The sequence below is a fragment of the Clytia hemisphaerica genome, unplaced genomic scaffold (genome assembly GCF_902728285.1).
Source record: "Clytia hemisphaerica strain Z4C2 unplaced genomic scaffold, Clytia hemisphaerica genome assembly, whole genome shotgun sequence".
In the NCBI taxonomy this organism is placed as follows: domain Eukaryota; kingdom Metazoa; phylum Cnidaria; class Hydrozoa; order Leptothecata; family Clytiidae; genus Clytia; species Clytia hemisphaerica.
The window spans coordinates 785,774-809,248 of NW_027104383.1; the positions used below are offsets into that span (position 1 = coordinate 785,774).

A 23,475-nucleotide genomic window follows, 5' to 3' on the forward strand; every position below is an offset into this window, starting at 1 on the left:
CGAAGATACAAATTAGATATTTAGGGCGTAAGTACAGAACAGCATTCCCAAGTTTTACTCAAATTATCACAATTTTTTAAATCTAAAAATATTTTAGTTAGATTTCATGTAAATTTAATAAAAAAACATTCAAAATAATGCTGAAATTTATTAAAATTTTCACATTTACTTTTACGCCCTTGTCAAGAATCAATCAATAAATCAAATTGCATTATGGGCATAGAATATTCACGCTCGAATGTAAATGGTGCATCTTTTACTTCGGCTGACTACCGTAACTCAACATGGGTTAGTAAACTTCTACTTACCCTTCATTATTATTGGCTTGATAGAGTATTTTCATCCTTTCATAACATCTTTGGATTGCCATTAAGGTGATATTGAAAACCACAGACAATTTTGATACAGTTTTATTACTATTGGAACACACGAAGAGAGGAACCAAAAATAGCCATACTAAAATGATTTTATGTAGTATAACCACTGGAAAACTTACTGACTGGAATAATTTTGAGATCTGTCTAGGAGAATAAACTGACTTTGACTTTCATTTCGTGAATTTTAGGTAAGCCACGTGGAATTCGTGTTGCCCGTAAATTGAGAAACCACAGACGTGAACAGAGATGGCACGATAAACAATACAAGAAGGCTCACTTGGGAACAGCATTAAAGGCCAACCCTTTTGGTGGAGCTTCTCATGCTAAAGGAATTGTTTTAGAAAAAGTGTAAGCTACTAATTGATGTTATTATGATAATTTCTAAGATTGTTTTCAAATTGGAAATCAAAAGTCACTGATAATTTTTGGTTTCAAAGCATCTATTAGGGGCGACGTCCATATTCAAAGTCGCCACGCGTAACGGGAAAAGACCGTTACTTTCAAAACATACCTACCCACCACCTTAACGGTCTTCATGATTTGACCAAAATTTTACCGAAGCTTTCATTCCCGCTAAAATCAAAACAAACGGCCCGCTACAAAGGTCGCCATTTTCAGAGGTTTACAACGGCCGAATTCCATTACAATTTTTAAACGGCCTTTGTTTTTAAAACTCCCAAGGCAAGAATGTTATACTCTGAAACCACCCCTAAATTGCTCAGGGAAAGGATTTTGGATAGCATGCTAAAGGAAAAAGCGAAGAAGTGAGCGCTACGATAAGCGATCTTTGATTTTTTCCTTGGAATTTTTAGTGGAGTTTCATTTTGGTCATCAATGCCACAGCTAACTCTCAACATTCCGATATACCTACCCACTAACGGTCTTTTCCCGTTACGCGTGGCGACTTTGAATATGGACGCCGCCCCTTATGGATAACTTTTTACTATTGGTATTATTTTGAAAGTCTCAGAAATCGTAAATCATTCAAAAACTAAGTAAGACGAAGTGTATCTGCCTGTTTTGATGTTTTTATCCAGATAAGACCTTTCTCTTTGAAACCATCAATTTTTAAGATGTTAAACTACTTTGGGTCTAACATTTTAAAAGATGAGATTTGTCCCCCATAGGCAATAAGGGTGAATGACTTCCAGTACGTGCAGTCCTGAGGAGTATGTTTTCGATATAAAAAAGCACTGTAAGGGTCTAAATGTGTGAAGATGAGTGATAAGTACAAAAGGGTGTAAAAAGTGAGCTAAACATAGTGCCTACCTAATAGGAATGATATTGTCTTTGAAGGGATGTGGCCATTATTGACAATCAGAGTTGCTTATAAAAATGATGTGTATATGAATATCTTAAGTTGAAGCTAGAGTCACTGTTCAAAATACCAATCTTTTTGTGCCAGTGCTAGAGCATTCATAGAACAAACAAATCTTCATTCCTATTCACTGATAGGCCTGGTAAAAATTGCCAAAAGCCAGATGAATCGGTCACCTGAATGAAAACAATATCTGAGATAAGAACCATTTACATTTCAATTGTTTTTTGAAGTTGATGGGTTAGTTGGGATTTAAATGATCAAAGGTTAAATTACTTCCAAAAAGTAGATGTGTTGATATATCGAGGTATACTTTCAGTGTATGCTTGAAATGTGCACTAATTTTATTTTGCTTTTAGTCATTAAACCCATACTTCAATTCTAGCTGCTCTAGTATTCAGTGTTTCCTGAAGTGACTACACGCTTTTTTTATAAGAATGTCCATGATGAAAATGGCCGAAAAACTAAGAATAATGCTAAGAATATTGCCATCGTGGAATTTTGCTACTCAAGCTAAGAAAGCCATTTTTAGAGCATTCTTGATAATAATTTGTCAATTACCCCGAAGACGCCAAGTATGGCTCACTTTTTTCACAAAAATGCCATTTTATGCTTGAGACGTATGTACTAAATGTTAAATCTAGTCTGAATTAGGATCCTAACCTAAGAGTGCTGTAAGAATATTTTAGGATGATTTTCCCAAAAAAGCTAAGAATATCTATGAAATGGATTTACACCATTCTTGTAAACAAAAAGCGTGCATGTCTCTCTTGATTTAATGTGCATTTTCAAATGTCATTATAAAAAAAACTCTTGAAAGTGACCCTCCGTCGTTTGCAGATGACCCAGAAAATAAAGAATTTTTTTTAATCTTTCCAAGCAAAGATTAGGCTGTCCAATAAATATTTTGAATTTTAATGAATTGAGTTGAAGCTAGAGTCACTGTTCAAAATACCAATATTTTTGTGTCAGTGCTAGAGCATTCATAGATCAAACAAATCTTCATTCCTATTCACTGATAGGCCTGGTCAAATTGCCAAAAGCCAGATTAATCGGCCACCTGAATGAAAACAATATCTGAGATTAACCATTTACATTTCAATTGTTTTTTGAAGTTGATGGGTTAGTTGGGTATTTAAAATGATCAAAGGTTAAATTACTTCCAAAAAGTAGATGTGTTGATATATTGAGGTATACTTGCAGTGTATGCTTGAAATGTGCACTAATTTTATTTTGCTTTTAGTCATTAAACCCATACTTCAATTCTAGCTGCTCTAGTATTCAGTGTTTCCTGAAGTGACTACACGCTTTTTTATAAGAATGTCCATGATGAAAATGGCCAAAAAAACTAAGAATAATGCTAAGAATATTGCCATCGTGGAATTTTGCTACTCAAGCTAAGAATGCCATTTTTAGAGCATTCTCGATAATAATTTGTCAATTACCCCGAAGATGCAAGTATGGCTCACTTTTTTCACAAAAATGCCATTTTATGCTTGAGACGTATGTACTAAATGTTAAATCTAGTCTGAATTAGGATCCTAACCTAAGAGTGCTGTAAGAATATTTTAGGATGATTTTCCCAAAAAAGTTAAAAATATCTATGAAATGGATTTACACCATTCTTATAAACAGAAAGCGTGCATATGTCTCTCTTGATTTAATGTGCATTTTCAAATGTCATTATAAAAAAAACTCTTGAAAGTGACCCTCCGTCGTTTGCAGATGACCCAGAAAATAAAGAATTTTTTTTAATCTTTCCAAGCAAAGATTAGGCTGTCCAATAAATATTTTGAATTTTAATGAATTGAGTTGAAGCTAGAGTCACTGTTCAAAATACCAATATTTTTGTGTCAGTGCTAGAGCATTCATAGATCAAACAAATCTTCATTCCTATTCACTGATAGGCCTGGTCAAATTGCCAAAAGCCAGATTAATCGGCCACCTGAATGAAAACAATATCTGAGATTAACCATTTACATTTCAATTGTTTGAAGTTGATGGGTTAGTTGGGTATTTAAAATGATCAAAGGTTAAATTACTTCCAAAAAGTAGATGTGTTGATATATTGAGGTATACTTGCAGTGTATGCTTGAAATGTGCACTAATTTTATTTTGCTTTTAGTCATTAAACCCATACTTCAATTCTAGCTGCTCTAGTATTCAGTGTTTCCTGAAGTGACTACACGCTTTTTTATAAGAATGTCCATGATGAAAATGGCCAAAAAAACTAAGAATAATGCTAAGAATATTGCCATCGTGGAATTTTGCTACTCAAGCTAAGAATGCCATTTTTAGAGCATTCTCGATAATAATTTGTCAATTACCCCGAAGACGCCAAGTATGGCTCACTTTTTTCACAAAAATGCCATTTTATGCTTGAGACGTATGTACTAAATGTTAAATCTAGTCTGAATTAGGATCCTAACCTAAGAGTGCTGTAAGAATATTTTAGGATGATTTTCCCAAAAAAGTTAAAAATATCTATGAAATGGATTTACACCATTCTTATAAACAGAAAGCGTGCATATGTCTCTCTTGATTTAATGTGCATTTTCAAATGTCATTATAAAAAAAACTCTTGAAAGTGACCCTCCGTCGTTTTGCAGATGACCCAGAAAATAAAGAATTTTTTTTAATCTTTCCAGCAAAGATTAGGCTGTCCAATAAATATTTTGAATTTTAATGAATTGAGTTGAAGCTAGAGTCACTGTTCAAATACCAATATTTTGTGTCAGTGCTAGAGCATTCATAGATCAAACCAATCTTCATTCCTATTCACTGATAGGCCTGGTCAAATTGCCAAAGCCAGATTAATCGGCCACCTGAATGAAAACAATATCTGAGATTAACCATTTACATTTCAATTGTTTTTTGAAGTTGATGGGTTAGTTGGGTATTTAAAATGATCAAAGGTTAAATTACTTCCAAAAAGTAGATGTGTTGATATATTGAGGTATACTTGCAGTGTATGCTTGAAATGTGCACTAATTTTATTTTGCTTTTAGTCATTAAACCCATACTTCAATTCTAGCTGCTCTAGTATTCAGTGTTTCCTGAAGTGACTACACGCTTTTTTATAAGAATGTCCATGGCCAAAAAAACTAAGAATAATGCTAAGAATATTGCCATCATGGAATTTTGCTACTCAAGCTAAGAATGCCATTTTTAGAGCATTCTCGATAATAATTTGTCAATTACCCCGAAGACGCCAAGTATGGCTCACTTTTTTCACAAAAATGCCATTTTATGCTTGAGACGTATGTACTAAATGTTAAATCTAGTCTGAATTAGGATCCTAACCTAAGAGTGCTGTAAGAATATTTTAGGATGATTTTCCCAAAAAAGTTAAAAATATCTATGAAATGGATTTACACCATTCTTATAAACAGAAAGCGTGCATATGTCTCTCTTGATTTAATGTGCATTTTCAAATGTCATTATAAAAAAAACTCTTGAAAGTGACCCTCCGTCGTTTGCAGATGACCCAGAAAATAATGAATTTTTTTTAATCTTTCCAAGCAAAGATTAGGCTGTCCAATAAATATTTTGAATTTTAATGAATTGAGTTGAAGCTAGAGTCACTGTATAAAATACCAATCTTTTTATGCCAGTGCTAGAGCATTCATAGAACAAACAAATATTCATTCCTATTCACTGATAGGCCTGGTCAAATTGCCAAAAGCCAGATTAATCGGCCACCTGAATGAAAACATCTTTTTTGAACATTTCAACTACATAAGCATGCATAAATTTTTGCAAAAAGGCATTTAGTGATTTCTAAATTGGAAATATTGGTAACATGTTGGTTACTCAACTGCTATTTTTACATTTTTAAAGGTAAAGTTTGGCCAAAGAAGTTGAAAAATGCTGAAAATTGGGGAAATTTCATTGATTGTATTTAAGTTTTGCTCATTTTTTGTACAATTGGAAATTTTACGTTGACTTATTTTCGCTAATCGACAGGCTCCAAAATTTTTGCAAGGACTTAATTTTCGTGAAAAAGGACAATTCATGACAATTGAGAAAATTCATCTTATCAAGGTATAGGAGGTATATGTTGTCTAAACAAAGCCCACGTCACCTGTACATACTAATTTAATTTTTATTTCCTTTTAGTGGTGTTGAAGCTAAACAACCTAACTCTGCCATCCGAAAATGTGTTCGTGTACAACTTATCAAGAACGGAAAGAAAATCACTGCTTTCGTTCCTAACGATGGTTGTTTGAACTACATTGAAGAAAACGATGAAGTTCTCGTCTCTGGATTCGGTCGTAAAGGTGAGCATTGCTTTATTGTTAAAGAAAGTTTACGACAGTGACGAACTTTCAGGCTGAACATCCTAATTAGCAACCTATTTCAAGGTTTGCGGATTGTAGTTAAACATAGTTTTGGCCAAAGGAGTCCTGTCCGATGTTAGAATAATAATGAGCAGATATTCAATAGGTAAAATTTGGTTGTTGAGATTTTTTAATCCGAGGTGATGTAATATTAAACGAGACGAAGCCGATTGGTTAAGCATCACTGAGGGCAAGCTGGAGTTTTTACAAGCTCTTATTTGATTTGGTTGGTCCTTAAGATGTAATAAAAGAATCTTATTACGTTTTCTAAAGAACGCGTCATCTCTATCACTTTAAATGACCAATTAGTGAAGTATCTTGTAAAAACTCCAAGGCATTTCCATCACTGAGGGTTAATAAATCCAATAACCAATGAAACGTTTTACGTCCTAAGTAAATCATTTGCATAATAACTAAATGTTAGGGTTTGATTTACAAATTTCTGTATTTTTTAAGGGTTAAGGGCCAAAATTTGAAATCACCATTTGGCAAAATGACAAAGTGTTTTTTGTTAAAATGATCTCATCTTTTCATTTTAGGTCACGCTGTCGGTGATATTCCCGGTGTCCGTTTCAAGGTTGTCAAAGTCGCCAACGTTTCGTTGTTAGCTCTTTTCAAAGGAAAGAAAGAAAGGCCAAGATCATAAATGAATAACAACTGTACATATACATGATTCGTTTTCCTTTCTTCACGTCCGCTCTCAGAGAATTCCTAGTGATTATGAACCATTTGCCAAAATTTTGACGCTATACCCGCCAAGCGGGGATAAAATTCGAATTGTAACAAAATACAGCCTTTTTTGTCTCCTTTTTTGGTTTTTGAGAACCATTTTTACTCATTCTTAATGCTAACGTTTTGGGGACGTATTGACACAGACTACATACCCAATTTTGATCTTCTATGGGAAAATTTTGTTTTTCTCTGGTCCTTTTTGCTCGAAAATGCTGATTTTCGCAACGTTTATTCCAAAACAGTTTGGAAACTATTCTAGTCGCGAGTTAGGGAGTTGCTAGTTGCTAGTTTCGAGTTGGGGAGTTAAAAAATTACCGGCTACCGAAAAAGAATAACATTCATCAAAAGTACGATTTTGAAAGTAAATGTAATATGAGAGTAATATATAACACGTATAATACATATACCACCTGTAATATGCTTATTTGCCTTAAACACGTGCGCTGAGAGCATGGAAAGCTATTTTTTACTGTCAATTCATATTTTTATTTCCTGCATCACATTGAGTATAAATATAATTCTTCATTAAAGTGACTTTAGAACCATTGTATTTTATAATAATGTGATCAAAATTTTTATTAAAAAGTGTCAATTCCAATGATAAAATGACAAATAAAAGTGTCATTATTTTTCTAGCTCTATAAGCTATCTCTACGAATCTTTGAGGCTAAGATGACTGTCAACTTATATCCTTTTATACAATAAGCATCACTTGCAGTATGATCAATATTTTTTGGGGAATTTGTTTGACAATCATTGTATTTAAAGATTTTGTCTATATTTTTACAAGAACGTGTCATGTTATCAGCATTATGACAATGACATAACAGTACTAAGTATTTTGGCTTTGCTAGCCAGCACATTACCATTTTCATGATCTTAAAGTCAATAATATGTTTGGTACTGGCTAATTTGAAATTTGTACTTTTGGGCTACATTAGTTTAAATTAGAAAATTTTCGGTCGCCGTAAAGTTTTACGAACTCCCCAACTCGAAACTAGCAACTCTCCAACTAGAACATTACCTAGACTCATGTTATCACAGTGGAAACGCCAAAAATTCTTTTGACTGATTCTTATAAAGTAGATGCTTATAATAAAAATGCTCATGCTTACCTTTTTCGCCACACTTTGTTTACTTTATAAGAACTAATTACAGAAAGGCATATTGCCTTAAATCAAGAGTTATTGATTTGATTCTTATAAAGTAGATGCTTATAATAAAAATGCTTATATAGGCTTTTCGCCAGCCTTTGTTTACTTTCTAATAACTAATTACCGAAAGATATATTGCCTTCAATCAAGAGTTATTGATTTGATGCTTATAATAAAAATGCTTATATAGGCTTTTCGCCAGCCTTTGTTTACTTTCTAATAACTAATTACCGAAAGGCATATTGCCTTCAATCAAAAGTTATTGATTTGATTCTTATAAAGTAGATGCTTATAATAAAAATAAACATGCTCATTTTTTCGCCATCCTTTGTTTACTTTGTAAGAACTAATTACCGTAAGGCATATAGCCTACAATCAAGAGTTATTTGATTCTTATAAAGTTGTTGCTTATAATAAAAATAAATATGCTCATCTTTTTCGCCATAATTTGTTTACTTTATAAGAACTAATTACCGAAAGTCATATTGTTCAATCAAGACATATTGATTTGATGCTTATAAAGTAGATGCTTATAATAAAAATAAATATGCTCAATTTTCTCGCCATGCTTTGTTTACTTTCTAAGAACTAATTACCAAAAGGTATATGGCCTACAATCAAGAGTTATTGATTTGAAGTAGCAACAAAAGAGATATAATATTAGGTGCGCGCAAACATTTTTTAACCGCGGGGGCCCGCTCAGAATCGGAAGAAACAACATGAACATGAATATTTTTCTGGCGATCAAGTCCGCTACGTGAAGCAACAAAAACCCCTGCGGGGCAATGACCTTGATTCAAAGTGATTCACAAGTGCCTAAAATTTCCCAATTCACCAAATTAAGTAGAGGCCAAATTAATACACTTAAGGTAATGTGAAAAGTAAAAGTATTTGTCAAGTTCAGTAACACAATAATTGGACATCATTAATATTTCGGTAGTAAAAAACAACTGAGGAATTACAATTCATCCGATGGGGTGATAATGTGGGCATAAAAAATATCGCCATTACAATAAAACGTATTTGGCTTAAAAAATTGTGCCGTATCGTTACAATGAGGTCTGTCTTAAAGACATCGTCATGAAAAAAGACGAAACATAAAAGCTGATTACAATGAATACAAAATCATACAACAAGCAAATAAAAGTAATTATAGCCTGCTAAAGCCTCCTTATCTATAAGGAAACGCACGAGGAATTTAAACGACAACTTAGTGAACTGAAATAAAACCACAAATAAAATACAAAGAAAATGGTATTTTTTCATATAAAATAATAAATTATAGCTAATAATATCTATTTTAGTAATGATAATTTTCTTTCTTAGATTATCTAAAACAACGAGGTGCAACAAAAATTAGACGAGTATAACACTAAAAAACTAAACTGGATAAAAATATCAATTAAGAAGGGGGCTTAAAAATTGTCACTTTGGAAATTGGTGTCATAAAAAATTTCGACACATGTGAATGCATGATACCAAAAAAATGAGGAATGGAAATCAATTCAATCAATCTTGATCAAGAGGTCGGACGCACCAAGTACATTCTTGAGGTTCTGTATATCAGTTTGGTTCTTCTTGAAGATTTCAGGTGAAAGTTCGATAGACATACGTGGAACCTCACAAAAATAGTACGACCTAAAGAAGTGAAAATTTAGATAAACATACTGATTGCTGGTCAATACGGAACACTTTTCGAAATAGCCTTTTCACGAATTATTTTGAGTGCAACTACTTCCTCGTTTTGAAACCATTTCTTAGGTAATTAGTATATGTAATTACATGATAACGAGTGCAATTTGAGAATAATTGCACGAGTGATTTTTTTGTTATTAATTTTCCGAGTCCGAAAGGACGAGGAAAATTCGAAACAAAAAAATCACGAGTGCAATTTTCGAATTGTACGAGTTATTATGTGATTACGAGCTAATCGCACAATTTTTTTTCACTACTTTTTCCCTGTCAGGAAAGTAAATTACACTGGAAGTTTTACATTTTATTCTTCTCTTTATGTTTTTCCTTTATTGTTTGCTTAAAGATTTTATTTCTCACAAAATGAATTTCGAATGCAATTAAAACGTTCGATAAAAAAATGTAAGAAAAACATTAAAATCAATTTTGTAAACATTGGCGCGTCATTGAAGAGTGTGATTAACGATTAATTGCTCTCTACAGGATGCAATTAACGATTAATTGCTCTCTTTGAAGGCGCGCCAAAGAAGAAAAAATAACTCATCGTGCGATTAGTAAATTTTATATGAACTCCTCTCGGAATCAATTACCATTTCAATATTTTACACAAGGTAAGCGTTGTACCAGAAAAGGACTAAGAAAAGGTATCTTTTTTGAATTGATTTTCGTTTATAGAGAATGTTGGATAAAAATTAAAGAATCTCGATTTGTCAAGATATCGTACATACCCAAAAGAATATTTGAGAATGAACACACGAGACAAGTTCAAAACTCTTACCATTCAATGTTGTGCTCGGGATTTTTATCGGTTAACGAGTCGAGAACTACTCCCAATAATCGAATACTCATCTAAAAGGAAATTTAAAGATGCTTCCATTATCATCTATGTTTCCAAAAACTTTTTAATAGTTAAAATTTTTGATACATTTAGCAAATTTTATAAAGGAATTCGGCTTCAAGCTGCGAAATTGCCCTGTAATGTACTTAACGTTTAAAAAAGTACTCACGGCATAAGACAAGAGTAATTTCAGATTGATTTTTCGCAACATCTTCAAACATTTCAGTTTGAATTGCTCTTCACTTTTGCTTAAGAAGATCTTGATGCGGTCTGGGATGTCCGAAAGAGCCTAAAGAAAAGTCAAATGCATTTTTTATGTATAATTCTAAAGACGAATTAAGCGTTTTCGAGCCTATTTCGTCATTTCTACCTAGTCACTGGACTTAAACAGGTCCAATCGTCTCAGGAGTGAACTTGAAAACATAATTTCTTAAATCGTAGAATAGTTTACAAAACAAAAGATTGCAGGCCAAGACATTTTCATCTTCTTAGAAGCAAAATGAAAGGTAACATAAATCTTACCTGATCTCTATTGTCTTTCTTCAACAAGGTGGGCAAGAATTGAATGAGCATCGACAATATCGATTCACTTTGGACCTGTATCAAAAAAGAAATCATTTACTCATTGTACAGCAACTCGATTTTGGGGTTAAGGGTATAAAGTGCATTTCCGTTAGTTTTGTACTGTTTTGAAACACTTTACAAGGTTTCTAGGATTGGTAAAGAATAATACAACAATTACCTGGTCAAAGATGAGGATGGCCCGATTGAGAAGTTTCCTTGCTTTACAGATGGATAACAAATGGAGGAAGTGATCGATATCACCGCTACTTCCTTGCGTTGTGTGCAATTCCACTTTCAACAGCTCAAATAATTTGTTGATCGTTTCTTTACGCTTATACAAAGCTTCCTGCCTAAAAGAATTATGAACCAAAAGTATAAGCAAGATCTTTGCGCAAACATTAAGATTTTGAATACTGCGAAGTCAAAGCAGTCTAAGTCTTTTTTTTTCAAAATCTATTCATGCTTTTTATAGGAAATTTTAAAAATATCTAATATCTACTTACTGTTCTTCAGGAGTCATTTCAACCAACTGATCGTCAATATCCAGTGCTCCCAAGTACAAATCGTGCATCTAAACATAGAGAAAAATTATGAAAGGATGGTCACAAAATACGTGAAGTAAAATAAAAGTCTCCAAGTTACATTGTCATATTTCAACCAACCATCGAATGTCATTTCGTTTTCTTCATTTATGTTTCCAACTTTTCAAACTTTTTATAAAATTTGCGTCTCAAACGAACGGTCCATACCTTTTCTACCATTCCATAAAGAATATACTTTTTTCGACCACTTTCTTGTGTTCTGGCAGCAGTCTACAAAAGTAAGGAAAGCATTTTTTAACGGAGTGATCATTATACTATCAAGGCCTATCAACCCAGAATGAGTTAAAGTATTTTCCAAAACAAAAGTGAATACGAACCCCAAAAATCTACTGCAACAATAGCCCGGGTTCCACTTAAAGCTTTTTTTATAGACTGGATGGCACGATTAAGTGGCCCCGTAGTATATGGTAGTATGCTTTTGCTTAGGCGGACTGTAAAATAGTCCGCCAGATTTAAGTTGTTTTTGGAAGGTAAAAACAGCATGAAGCAATGTTTTTATTTGAGAATAAGGGATTGCAAATCTGTTAATCCTGTTTTTTTTCTCTCATTTTTGATTATATCTTTCAACTACTCCAAGTAGTTTTATTGTTATTTGGATTTTAACATTTTTTTTCAAAATAGCGACCTCGCCAAATGCTCCTAGTCTACTTCACTGGACTCGGCGTCATAAAAAATTATCAAAAAGCAAAGTTCAGCCAAAAGTAGACTCTAGTCTACTGCAACAACCAAAATAAAAAAACAACTTTAAACAAAACAGCTCTTACCTTAGCTTCACTTTCAGGCGTAGAAAGGTCCATGATCTGACGTGGGTGATGAACTGACGTGATGGACAGCTTACCTAACGATCCCTCGAATTTCACTAATAGAAAAATGAATAATTTAATCCATCCATACGAAGGAAAGTAGTTTTAAAAACTATTCAAAATCTCATTTTTTTGCTTAAGTCCACCTCCTCTTCTGCACACCAACTTTGTTAAAAAGATCAAACGTTTCATGAAATGCTGGAAAAATTCAAATAGTTTCTGATTGGAAACAGATTTTTGTTAAGGCCTTTACCTGGCTTGTGACTTTCTTTCGTCTGTTGATGTTTTTGAGCGTAATTAACGAGGTTTTTAGCTTTGTCTTTTTCTTCCTTCTCTTCTTCCTCTTCAGCTTTGTTCTTTTTAGGAATTGATTCTTGCAAAGCTTGCTTTTTCATGTAATTCTGTTCAAAGAGAAATTGTTAATAAGTATAAGGCTGTTCAATCTTGTGGGATATCCATTCTGCTATCTCCCCCCATCACTTTTTGCTTTTTGAATACATATTTTCGAGACTATTTTCTAAGATTATAGGGGCAATCAGTGGGACAATGACATTCCATGGAACGATGAGATTAAAATAATGGTCAGGTATCCAATGATAATGGCATCTAAAAAAGTTATTCAAAGATTAAATGTCCTGTAAGCCCCTAAAAAATTAAATCACAAAGGGAGTGCAACAGACACGGATACAACGTATATGAAACTTACGATAAAGTAATAGTCCGAAGCCATGAAATCGCCACTCAACAAACTCATCATGCTGATCTTGAAAATCCATTCTTTTTCTTTGCTAGTCATCATTTTGGAGGGTTCCATTTCGATCAACGGTTCGGGTTGATCACCATGTCTGTTACGGGAGGACCATTTCCAGTCTCTATTTCCCCTGTTGTTGTAATCCCGGTCACGGTTATCTCGATTATTCCATGATCTATTACCATTGTTTTGATATCGTGGAGAGTTGTAGCGCCCTCTGTTGTTTCCACCCCCGCGCCCTCCTCTGTAGTTGTGTTGTTGATAATTCTGTCTACCCTCTAAAAATAACCATAATGAAGTATTTTTGACTTTCTAAAGGGTTGTATCAAGGTCCAATAGTGTCAAGGAATATGTAAGATAAGTTTAAAAAAATACTCCATGAGTACTCCCTAGTGCTCTGAAAAATTAGGAAAGACACAAAGCCTCGGAGAAATTTTTTAAAGACCTTCAAATGCCAATAATATTTAAGTTTTTCTGCTGGAAACATTTCCTGATCATTGTTTTATCTTTGAAAACTAGACACCAAACACAGTGAGAGTGGGATTTAAAATACCTGAGGATGGTGCGTGCATATGGTGAGGACTGTTAGCGATAAAGTGAGGAGACATCATCGCTGCAGGGGGAGGAGGTCTCATTTGTTGCGGACTCATCCCCATCATTGGAGGCAAAGGTGATCTCATTCTGGCCATTTGAGCCATTTGTGGGCTCATCATCATTAGTGCAGGGTTGATGGGCATCCCTGGTGGCAAAGGACTCATCCCTGGTGGCAAAGGACTCATCCCAACTGGCATCGGCATTCTCATCATTTCAGGAGGAGGTGGCTGGAAATTATTGAATACAAGAAATAGCTTCAATATTAAGCTCCTTAAATGTATGTAACTATGAATACTACAGAGTGCTCCAAGTTTAACAGCTAACAAGACTCTTTGGTTATACACTATACAGAGAGATTCACAGTTCAACACTTATCTAATAAACATACCATTCTTTGTTGGGAAAAGCCTGGAGGCGCTCCAAGTCCAGGTGGGCCTGGTAAAGGAGATCCATGTCTTTCAATCATTGTTGGTCTGCCATCTAAATATGATGGAAAGATAGAAAGCTTTCGATTAATTTCATTAGCTTAAAATGTTTACTCAATTACTTGGTTTGAATTAACCTTTTTGAAGAATCAAGAAAACTTTCATATTTCAGTACCGTTCAAAAGGAATAATTCAATCTCACTCACCAGGACCTCTTAAACCTCTTTCTAGATCTTCAACATTGATTGGCTTTGCAGGAGCAGATACAACTGAACCTTTCGCTGCTTTCAAATCATGACCTCCAAAAAGCTTCTTGATGATATTTTCCTGAAAATAATAAACATTTGTACACTATTAAAAAAATTTAAAAAATAATTTTCCGTTTCAGTTTGTTCCAAAAACAGATTTTGAAAATGCTACTTAAGCTGGAAAGAAAAAAAGGGTAACTTGAAAGATATTCTATTTTAAGATATAAAAAGGAGGAGTGCCTCTATGCAAACAAACGAAAAACAAAAACCAACAAAAGAATTCACAAAAGGACTTTTTCAAATTAGTGCGGGAGGGGAGAAAGTTATTTCTTTAAAAAAATGCCATGTAAGCTTCCTTGGTAAGCTAGTGGTAGGTATACATTAAATGATGTTCTTGAACTTTAAGTACTGAGCAATCATAGTTTAAAGTTGCTTCATCTTTTTAAAAGTAGCAAAGATAAGATTGTTTGAGTTGAGATGAAAAAAGTGGATCACAACCAGGAGGATAACAATATCTTATGAAGTTACTTTCATTTACTTACATCTTCTTCTTTGCTTCTCCTTTGGAGTTCTGGTACAATTTGATCTCCATCATGTAATAAGCCTCTTGAGGGTGAAGCCCAAACACCATCTCCAGGTGACATCTAAATATCAATCAAATTATTATCCACTGTAATAGAAAACTATATTCATGAAAAGCCAAAGTCCAAAAGTAGATTTTTGAATGAACTCACCAAATCTTTTAATGAATTAGAATGTGAGTCATGGCCTCTAGATGGTGACATCCAAGATTCCCGACTTTCTTTGAACTCAAAACTGTGAGCACCTGAATGTCTCTTGAACGATTCTTCTGCATCGTCATCCAGACCAAGCTGTGAGATACTACTTTCGATGATGACCTAAAAGGAAAGAAGTTACAATGCTATGAAGTTCAAAAGCAAAAGCTCTTGAATATTTGTAGAAAGGAGTTGTGGGACCAATAGTTTTAAATACTACATGTTACAACTATTGCAGAAGTGCAAAAATATTAACGAAAGTTTAGGGTGATCAAGACCCATTCCACTATTAGTCACAATTAGCCTTGTACCCTTTTATTTTTTTGCAAGTCACCTGGTAGCTTCATTATTTTTAAGTTGAAGTTTTGAGCACACATGGAGCCATCTACATCCTAGGCTTAATCTTATAATTGCTCAAAACCATCCTAAAATTTATCAGGGCAATGATCACCTCTTCATCATCGTCATCATTTGGATAACTTGAGTATGTCGATCCATGGCCCTTTGGTTTTATATTCATTGGTGATGATTTTACAATTTTTTCATTCTCCAAGAATTGAGAAAATCTTTTGTGTTGGATTTCCCAATCTAAATTAAAGATAAGTAAATCATATTTAAAAAGACGATAATTAGTCGGCAATAAAGAAACTAATTGCATGATGGGTTATTTTTTCTGATTTGGCGTGCCTTCAAAGAGAGCAATTAATCATTAATCGCACTCTTCAATGAAGCGCCATAGATTTAGTGTTTTTTTTTGTTGTTTTTTTAATCAAACGTTTTAATGTCATTCAAAATCAATTTTACGAGAAAGAAAAACTATGAACAACAATAAAAGAATACAGATGTAATTCTTTCAGTGTAATTTTCTTTTACAACAGAGAAAAAGTAGTGAAACCCATTGTGCGAACTCGCGCAATTCGAAAATTATTCTCATTATCATGTGATTACATATATACTAATAATAGTTGTTAGTTTGCAAGATTTAAAATAAAATGTGAAATATCTTATAGTTTATAGTCTGTTCAATACCATATGGATGATGGGATTTTTAGGAACCCTCAATTTTCTTTGTTTGGTAGTTAAAACAGAAGAGAAAGTTTGTAAAAGTAATAAAAAGGAAGGAGATAAGTTTAAATGTGGAAAAGAAATAAAATACTATTCTTCTATCAAAAGGCACAATTTGAAACAAGAAAACTATTTCAAAAATACGTTCAGCTTGTGTTTTCATTTATTACTAAGTGCTTTTAAATAAGAGAATACTTACCATCGTTAAGGTCAGACACATCATCTCCTACACCAAATGTTTCATCATTCAACAAATCTAAATCATGTTGGTTATCCTATGAAAAATACAAAATTATGAATGTACAACAGATGAAGTACCTGTCTCAAGTGTGTCAGTGTTTATAACTTAGCTCCATTTGATGAGTGCAACATTATCACTCAAATCAGGTCAGATTATAATACAAATCTTATTTTGTTGGTCACTTTTACACTTTGTCAACTAAAGCCCAAAAATGGTACAATGGCCAAAAATTAGTCACATTTCCTGATGAAGTCTTGAACTACCCAATGGGATTTATTTTCCAAGAAGATGGAAGGAAATTGAGGATGTAAAGTTCTAAAATACTATCAACTCAAAATATGGATGTAATTTTCAAGTAAAATGTGAGCATAATATGCAAGGAAAATATATGGGCCTATTATTAACTAAGCAAATGTGAACATATTTTCATTAAGGAGAATGTGGATATACTTGGAAAATTTGGACATATTTTACAAGATGTGTTTTACAAAGAAAATATAGATGTATTTTCAAGGCCTATTTTACAAAGCAAATATGAACATATTTTTCAAGGAAAATATTGATGTATTTTCCATCAAGGAGAATGTAAAAGTATTTTGCAAGGAAAATGTGGACCTATTTTAAAAAGCAAAGAAAGATGACTGTGTTTTTATGTTGAAAAGAATGTGGATGTACTTTGAAAGGAAACTTTGGACATATTTCACAAGGAAACATGATTGTGTTTTGCAAGGAAAATATTTTGGACAATAAAATATCATTCCCTTGAGAACAAACCGATTCCAAAACATGTCGGGAAAAATCAAAATATAAAGTGCGAAGCTTTAATTCGAACCCTGCAGGGAAAATGTGAACGTATTTTACAAGGAAAATATAGATGTTAATTTTCAAGCAAAATGTAAACGTATTTTTCAAGGAAAACATGGACGTTCTTTTCAAGGAAAATATAGATGTTAATTTTCAAGCAAAATGTAAACGTATTTTTCAAGGAAAATATTGATATATTTTCCATCATGAAGAATGTGGAAATACTTTGCAAGGAAAATGTGGCCCTTTTTAGCAAAGCAAATGTGAACAAATTTTTCATCAAGGAGAATGTGGATGCACTTTAAAAGGAAAATATGGGCCTATTGTACAAAGCAAATGTGAACATATTTTTCAAGGAAGATATAGATGTAAATTCCATCAAGGAGAATGTGGATATGTACTTTACAAGGAAAATATAGACCTATTTTAAAAAGCAAAGGTGAACGTATTTTCATGTCAAGGAGAATGTGGCCTGAATGCGGATGTACTTTGCAATGAAACTTTGGACATATTTTACAAGGAAATGTGATTGTGTTTTACAAGAAAAAATTCTGATGTATTTTTCAGGGAAAATTGTACTTTACAAGGAAAATATGGACCTATTTTAAAAAGCAAAGGTGAACGTATTTTCATGTCAAGGAGAATGTGGCCTGAATGCGGATGTACTTTGCAAGGAAACTTTGGACATATTTTACAAGGAAATGTGATTGTATTTTACAAGAAAAAATTTTGATGTATTTTTCAGGGATTATGTGAACGTATTTTTCAGGGAAAATGTGAACGTATTTTACAAGGAAAATATAGATATGTTAATTTTCAAGAAAAATATATATAGATGTTAATTTTCAAGGAAAATGTAAACGTATTTTTCAAGGAAAATATAGATGTTAATTTTCAAGAAAAATATAGATGTTAATTTTCAAGGAAAATGTAAACGTATTTTTCAAGGAAAATGTGAACGTATTTTACAAGGAAAATATAGATGTTAATTTTCAAGAAAAATGTAAACGTATTTTTCAAGGAAAATATGTATTTGTATTATATCACCAGACGGTGTCAATCGAACAACTTCGAACAAAAATCGCAATCGAACTAATCGAACGTAATCGAACGCTATCGAATAATTGCGATTCGATTGTCGAACGTAAGCGAATCTTAATCAAACAGCCGAATCCTGGGTAATATTTGATTGTGTTCGATTGCGTTCGAGTAAGGTTAGATTGGTTCGATTGATAGTTGACTATGTTCAATTGGTTCGATTGATTGTCAATTACATTCGATTTCGTTCGATTGCGATTATGTTCGATGAGTTTGATTGCGATTAAATTATATTGGATTAACCCGTTAGAGCTTTTTAGCGTGGGCGGCCGAGTGCTTAAGTACCGTACGAAAGTGAATAAAGTCTAGTACTATTAGGGTAGATCGTCAACTACCATTTTTAGCATGACGTCAAAAAATTCAAAGTGTAGTATTTTTTTGTGATAATTAAATCTATTGTAAGACATTTTGCGCAATTTTTAACCTCCTAGGTCAAAAATCCAGCATTCCCCAGGGGGGTCTTTGATTTGCACTAGAGTGAAAAATGAGTAAAAATGGCATTTTTTGCCCATTTTAAGACTATGAAAGGCCAGGAAAGGGTGAAAATGCTTTCTAAATGGTGTCTTGTACTAATATTCAACATAAAAAGGCAAAATAACCCCAGTGAGATCGCTCAATGTTTCAATTTAAGGCTAAAAAGGCTGATTTTCTCCGATTCTTGGTAGCAAAATGCATGAAAGCAGCATTTTTGAGGACCCACAACTTTTAAACTTTTCAAGGTACACACTTGAAATTTTCAGCAATGAAACACCTCAAAGATAGCTCCAGGAAAAATCAATTTTGAGTTTCCAAAATTTTCCTATAAATCCATAATGGCGCCCTAGAAATTGAGTTTTCATGCTAAATGCCGATATTTCAAGCTAAAACTTAGTTTTCTTGGGCTAAAATCTCAAAATTGATTTCAAATGAGGTCCTGAAATCTTTTGGTGTTGAAAGTATTCTGGAAATACTCTGGGAGAACCAAAATGGTTTGGGTCAGAAATTTACCCAAGTCTGCCATTATGGCATTGCAATTCCCACTAAAACGCAATATTTAGAGTTATAGTCTAATTTTCTCAGGCTAAAATCTCAAAAATAGTTTCAAATGGTATCATGAAATCTTTCGGTGTTGAAAGTATTCTGGAAATACTGTGGAAAAACCAAAATGGTTTGGGTCTGAAATTTGCCAAAGTCCGCCATTATGGAACTGTATTTCCTACTAAAATGCGATATTTAGAGTTAACCCTATTTTTATCAGGGGGGGGGGTGTTTTCCACCAGGCTGGCACTCTTTTGCTAATAGCTCACTGAAAAAAAATGTTAACACTCTGAAAGTTTTTGACTTTTAATATAATCCTATTAGCAGCATGTATACCAATTTTTACAATTATACACCAACCAGATCAGGTTTTATGACTTTTTTGTGCAGGCATATCATAAAATCCAGCTAAAACCCTGTAAAATCCCAAAATATTAAATTTATCATAACTTTTGATCTAGGCATCCAACTGACTTCAAATTTTGACAGGTTTTAGGTATCAATAATAAATTTTAAAAAACATTTAAAAATTATTTAAAAACTGCTGACGTCATAAAAAATGACGTCATTGTTTTTTGAAAAAATTTGCTCATTTTCTGCATAGATTTCAAAGTTTAATTTTATTAGTATGTTCAAAACCGGCAAATATGTTAAACATATTCTTTTTGGCTTTTAGAAATTCAAAACAGAATTGAAAAATCTTTATTCGTTCAACTTTAATTGCTATTTTACTGAATAGTACTTTATCATTGGTCAGCGATAAATGTGTAACTTTGTGATGACGTCAACACCTTTATGATGACGTCATCAACCCAATTTTTTTTCTATGAACTCCTTTTATGGTAGAGAACATTTCTGCCAAATTTCAAGTCCATATCTTTTCTAGATCAAAAGCTATGCAGGGCTGGTGGAAAACACCCCCCCTTGAGAATACAAAATCCGAAAAAGCCTGATAATAATAGGGTTAAAGTCTAATTTTCTCAGGCTAAAATCTCAAAAGTGGTTTCAAATAGGGTCCTGAAATCTTTTGGTGTTGAAAGTATTCTGGAAATACTCTGGGAGAAACAAAATGGTTTGGGTCAGAAATTTGCCAAAGTCCGCCATTATGGAACTGCATCTCCTTCTAAAACGCGATATTTAGAGTTAAAGTCTAATTTTCTCAGGCTCAAATCTCAAAAATGGTTTCAAATGGTGTCCTGAAATCTTTTGGTGTTGAAAGTATTCTGGAAACACTCAAGGAAAATCATAATGGTTTGGATCAAATATATGCCAAAGTCTGTCATTATGAATTTTATTATTTCTTTAGGAATAACACTCAAGCCTACTCAAAACATTGTGTTTTAGAATGAAATACGATTTCATAATGGCGGACTTTGGCAAATTTCTGATTAAAACCATTTTGTTTCTCCCAGAGTATTTCCAGAATACTTTCAACACCAAAAGATTTCAGGACCCTATTTGAAACCACTTTTGAGATTTTAGCCTGAGAAAATTAGACTATAACTCTAAATATCGTGTTTTAGTGGGAAATGCAATACCATAATTGCAGACTTGGGTAAATTTCTGACCCAAACCATTTTGGTTCTCCCAGAGTATTTCCAGAATACTTTCAACACCAAAAAATTTCAGGACCCTATTTGAAACCACTTTTGAGATTTTAGCCTGAGAAAATTAGACTATAACTCTAAATATCGCATTTTAGTGGGAAATGCAGTTCCATAATGGCGGACTTTGGCAAATTTCTGACCCAAACCATTTTGGTTCTCCCAGAGTATTTCCAGAATACTTTCAACACCAAAAGATTTCAGGATACCATTAGAAACCATTTTTGAGATTTTAGCCCAAGAAAACCAAGTTTTAGCTTGAAATATTGGCATTTAGCATGAAAACTCAATTTCTAGGGCGCCATTATGGATTTATAGGAAAATTTTGAAAACTCAAAATTGATTTTTCTTGGAGCTATCTTTGAGGTGTTTCATTGCTGAAAATTTCAAGTGTGTACCTTGAAAAGTTTAAAAGCTGTGGGTCCTCAAAAATGCTGCTTCCATGCATTTTGCTACCCAGAATCGGAGAAAATTAGCCTTTTTAGCCTGAAATTGAAACATTGAGCAATCTCGCTGAGGCTATTTTGTCTTTTTATGTTGAATATTAGTACAAGACACCATTTAGAAACCATTTTCACCCTTTCCTGGCCTTTCATAGTCTTAATATGGCCAAAAAATGCCATTTTTACTCATTTTTCACTTTAGTGCGAGTCAAAGACCCCCCTGGGGAATGCTGGATTTTTGACCTAGAAGGTTAAAAATTGCACAAAATGTCTTACAATAGATTAAATTTTCACAAAAAAACACTACACTTTGAATTTTTTGACTTTGCCATTTGACGATCTACCCTAGTACTATTGAATCAGTCGAACATAATCGAATACAATCGAACGCAATTGAATACAATCGAACGTAATTGAAGCAATTGAACGGCAAATCCTGGGTAATATTCGATTGCAATTCGATTGCGTTTGACAATCGAATTGCAATTATTCGATTGTGTTCAATTGCGTTCAATTGATTCGGCGTTCGATTCGTTCGATTGACATCGTCTGGATATCAAGAATAATGTGGAAGTGCTTTGCAAGGAAAATGAGGTCCTTTCTACAAAGCAAAGGTGAACACATTTTCATCAATGAGAGTGTATGTGGATGTACTTTGCAAAGGAAACTTTGGACATATCTTAAAAAGAAATGTGACTGTGTTTTACAAGGGAAATATGGATGTATTTTTCAGGTACAAAGCTATAATTTACAGCTCCTAAAAATACACAAAAACACATAAAACCTAAGAATACTTTAGATGGTTAAAAGCATGAAACTTGGGACAGATGATCCTTAGAGGGTCTAAAATTTAATTTCAAACAGTAACACCAAATTTTACCACCTGGCCACCGGCCAGATGACGTCATCAGGTGGCTGGGCAAATAATTATTTATTAATTTATTATATTAATTAATTTTTTCCGCATCTTCGCACTTGAAAATCAGCGGAAAATATGATGCGGGCGGGTGACATGAATAGAACAATTTTTGATGACCGACTTGGTTTGGAGCTCAGAGAAGAGTCAGGTTGTGCATGAGAAGGATGATAGATTTTAAAAAGATGGCTATTTGGGGAAGCATCGATGTGTCAGCAAACTTGTATCTTTCCATCATCTTTCTTTAATCATCTTTCCGCTTAAAGTTTGTTAAATCTGAAAAGTAGTTTTGTAATAAACACACTGTATTTTGCTGTTTCTTTTACAAGGTGAAAGTTATTGAACATGACTGATTTTGTGTTGTTCTGTTGGGGGTACGTTTGATATAATTCAAAAGAGGAGAATTCAAAGAAAAAACAACTAGAAGATATTTAATTCAAAAAATGATGGTGAAATGGCATCATACCTTTTTGTGTTGCTTGTAAAATTGTTCTTCCATTTTTTTTTTTGAAGTTTGTGCTTGTACTTTCGACGCATGCGTATAAGTTTATCTGCTCACTCGTCAAATTAGAGTCTTTTTACACCATCACACGACCCACAATCCTTCAATGATGTAGATAAAAACATATAAAGTTTACAAAACTCCTACCACCCCCAGGTTTTAATTGTAAAACCCCACAAAGATATAATTGATTTAACTGTCCCCTTGATTACTCGTCGATCAAGAAGGGGCCAAAGCTGCAACCCCGCTGCAACCTGCAAAACAACCGGGGCGAGCCGAGGCCGAGGCCAATACGACCAAACCCCCCTTTCGGATTAAAGTGCTATCTACACTAGCTAACACTAATATTTCTTATATTTGGGGCCCGGGGGGGGGGGGGTACTAGGTTTGCGAGGTGACGGGTATGTCCGAGCCGAAAATCGAAAATCGAACCTTTGAGAGACAAAATTTTGGTGATTTTGGGACCCTTTGAGAGACTTTTTCCTAAATTTTGGTTCATTTTGTCCAAATTTTGGTTTGATTGTCACCAAATTTTGGTCAAAATTTTTGGAAATCGTGACCCTTTGAGAGA

The 23,475-nt window shown here is 33.6% G+C and overlaps 2 protein-coding genes across 2 annotated transcripts; one reads left to right on the forward strand and one right to left on the reverse strand.

Annotated features, from left to right (window-relative positions):
* The first annotated feature begins 200 nt into the window (after positions 1 to 200).
* Positions 201 to 6,703, forward strand: LOC136819280 (small ribosomal subunit protein uS12). Its single transcript, XM_067075511.1, has 4 exons — positions 201 to 288; positions 566 to 725; positions 5,815 to 5,975; positions 6,575 to 6,703. Exons 1-4 carry the CDS (start codon positions 285 to 287, stop codon positions 6,679 to 6,681), a joined length of 432 nt encoding a protein of 143 aa, XP_066931612.1. The 5' UTR covers positions 201 to 284; the 3' UTR covers positions 6,682 to 6,703.
* A 2,117-nt stretch (positions 6,704 to 8,820) lies between these two features.
* LOC136819261 (protein PAT1 homolog 1-like) lies at positions 8,821 to 22,980 on the reverse strand. The gene is made up of 18 exons (XM_067075489.1): positions 22,869 to 22,980; positions 16,479 to 16,554; positions 15,666 to 15,802; positions 15,173 to 15,337; positions 14,981 to 15,082; positions 14,397 to 14,517; positions 14,154 to 14,245; positions 13,725 to 13,992; positions 13,127 to 13,449; positions 12,674 to 12,821; positions 12,382 to 12,476; positions 11,765 to 11,827; positions 11,519 to 11,586; positions 11,194 to 11,365; positions 10,974 to 11,048; positions 10,621 to 10,740; positions 10,392 to 10,462; positions 8,821 to 9,559 (listed from the first exon to the last, which is right to left on the reverse strand). The coding sequence occupies exons 1-18, from the start codon at positions 22,899 to 22,901 to the stop codon at positions 9,427 to 9,429; spliced, it is 2,262 nt and encodes a 753-aa protein (XP_066931590.1). The 5' UTR covers positions 22,902 to 22,980; the 3' UTR covers positions 8,821 to 9,426.
* Between the last annotated feature and the right edge of the window lie 495 nt (positions 22,981 to 23,475).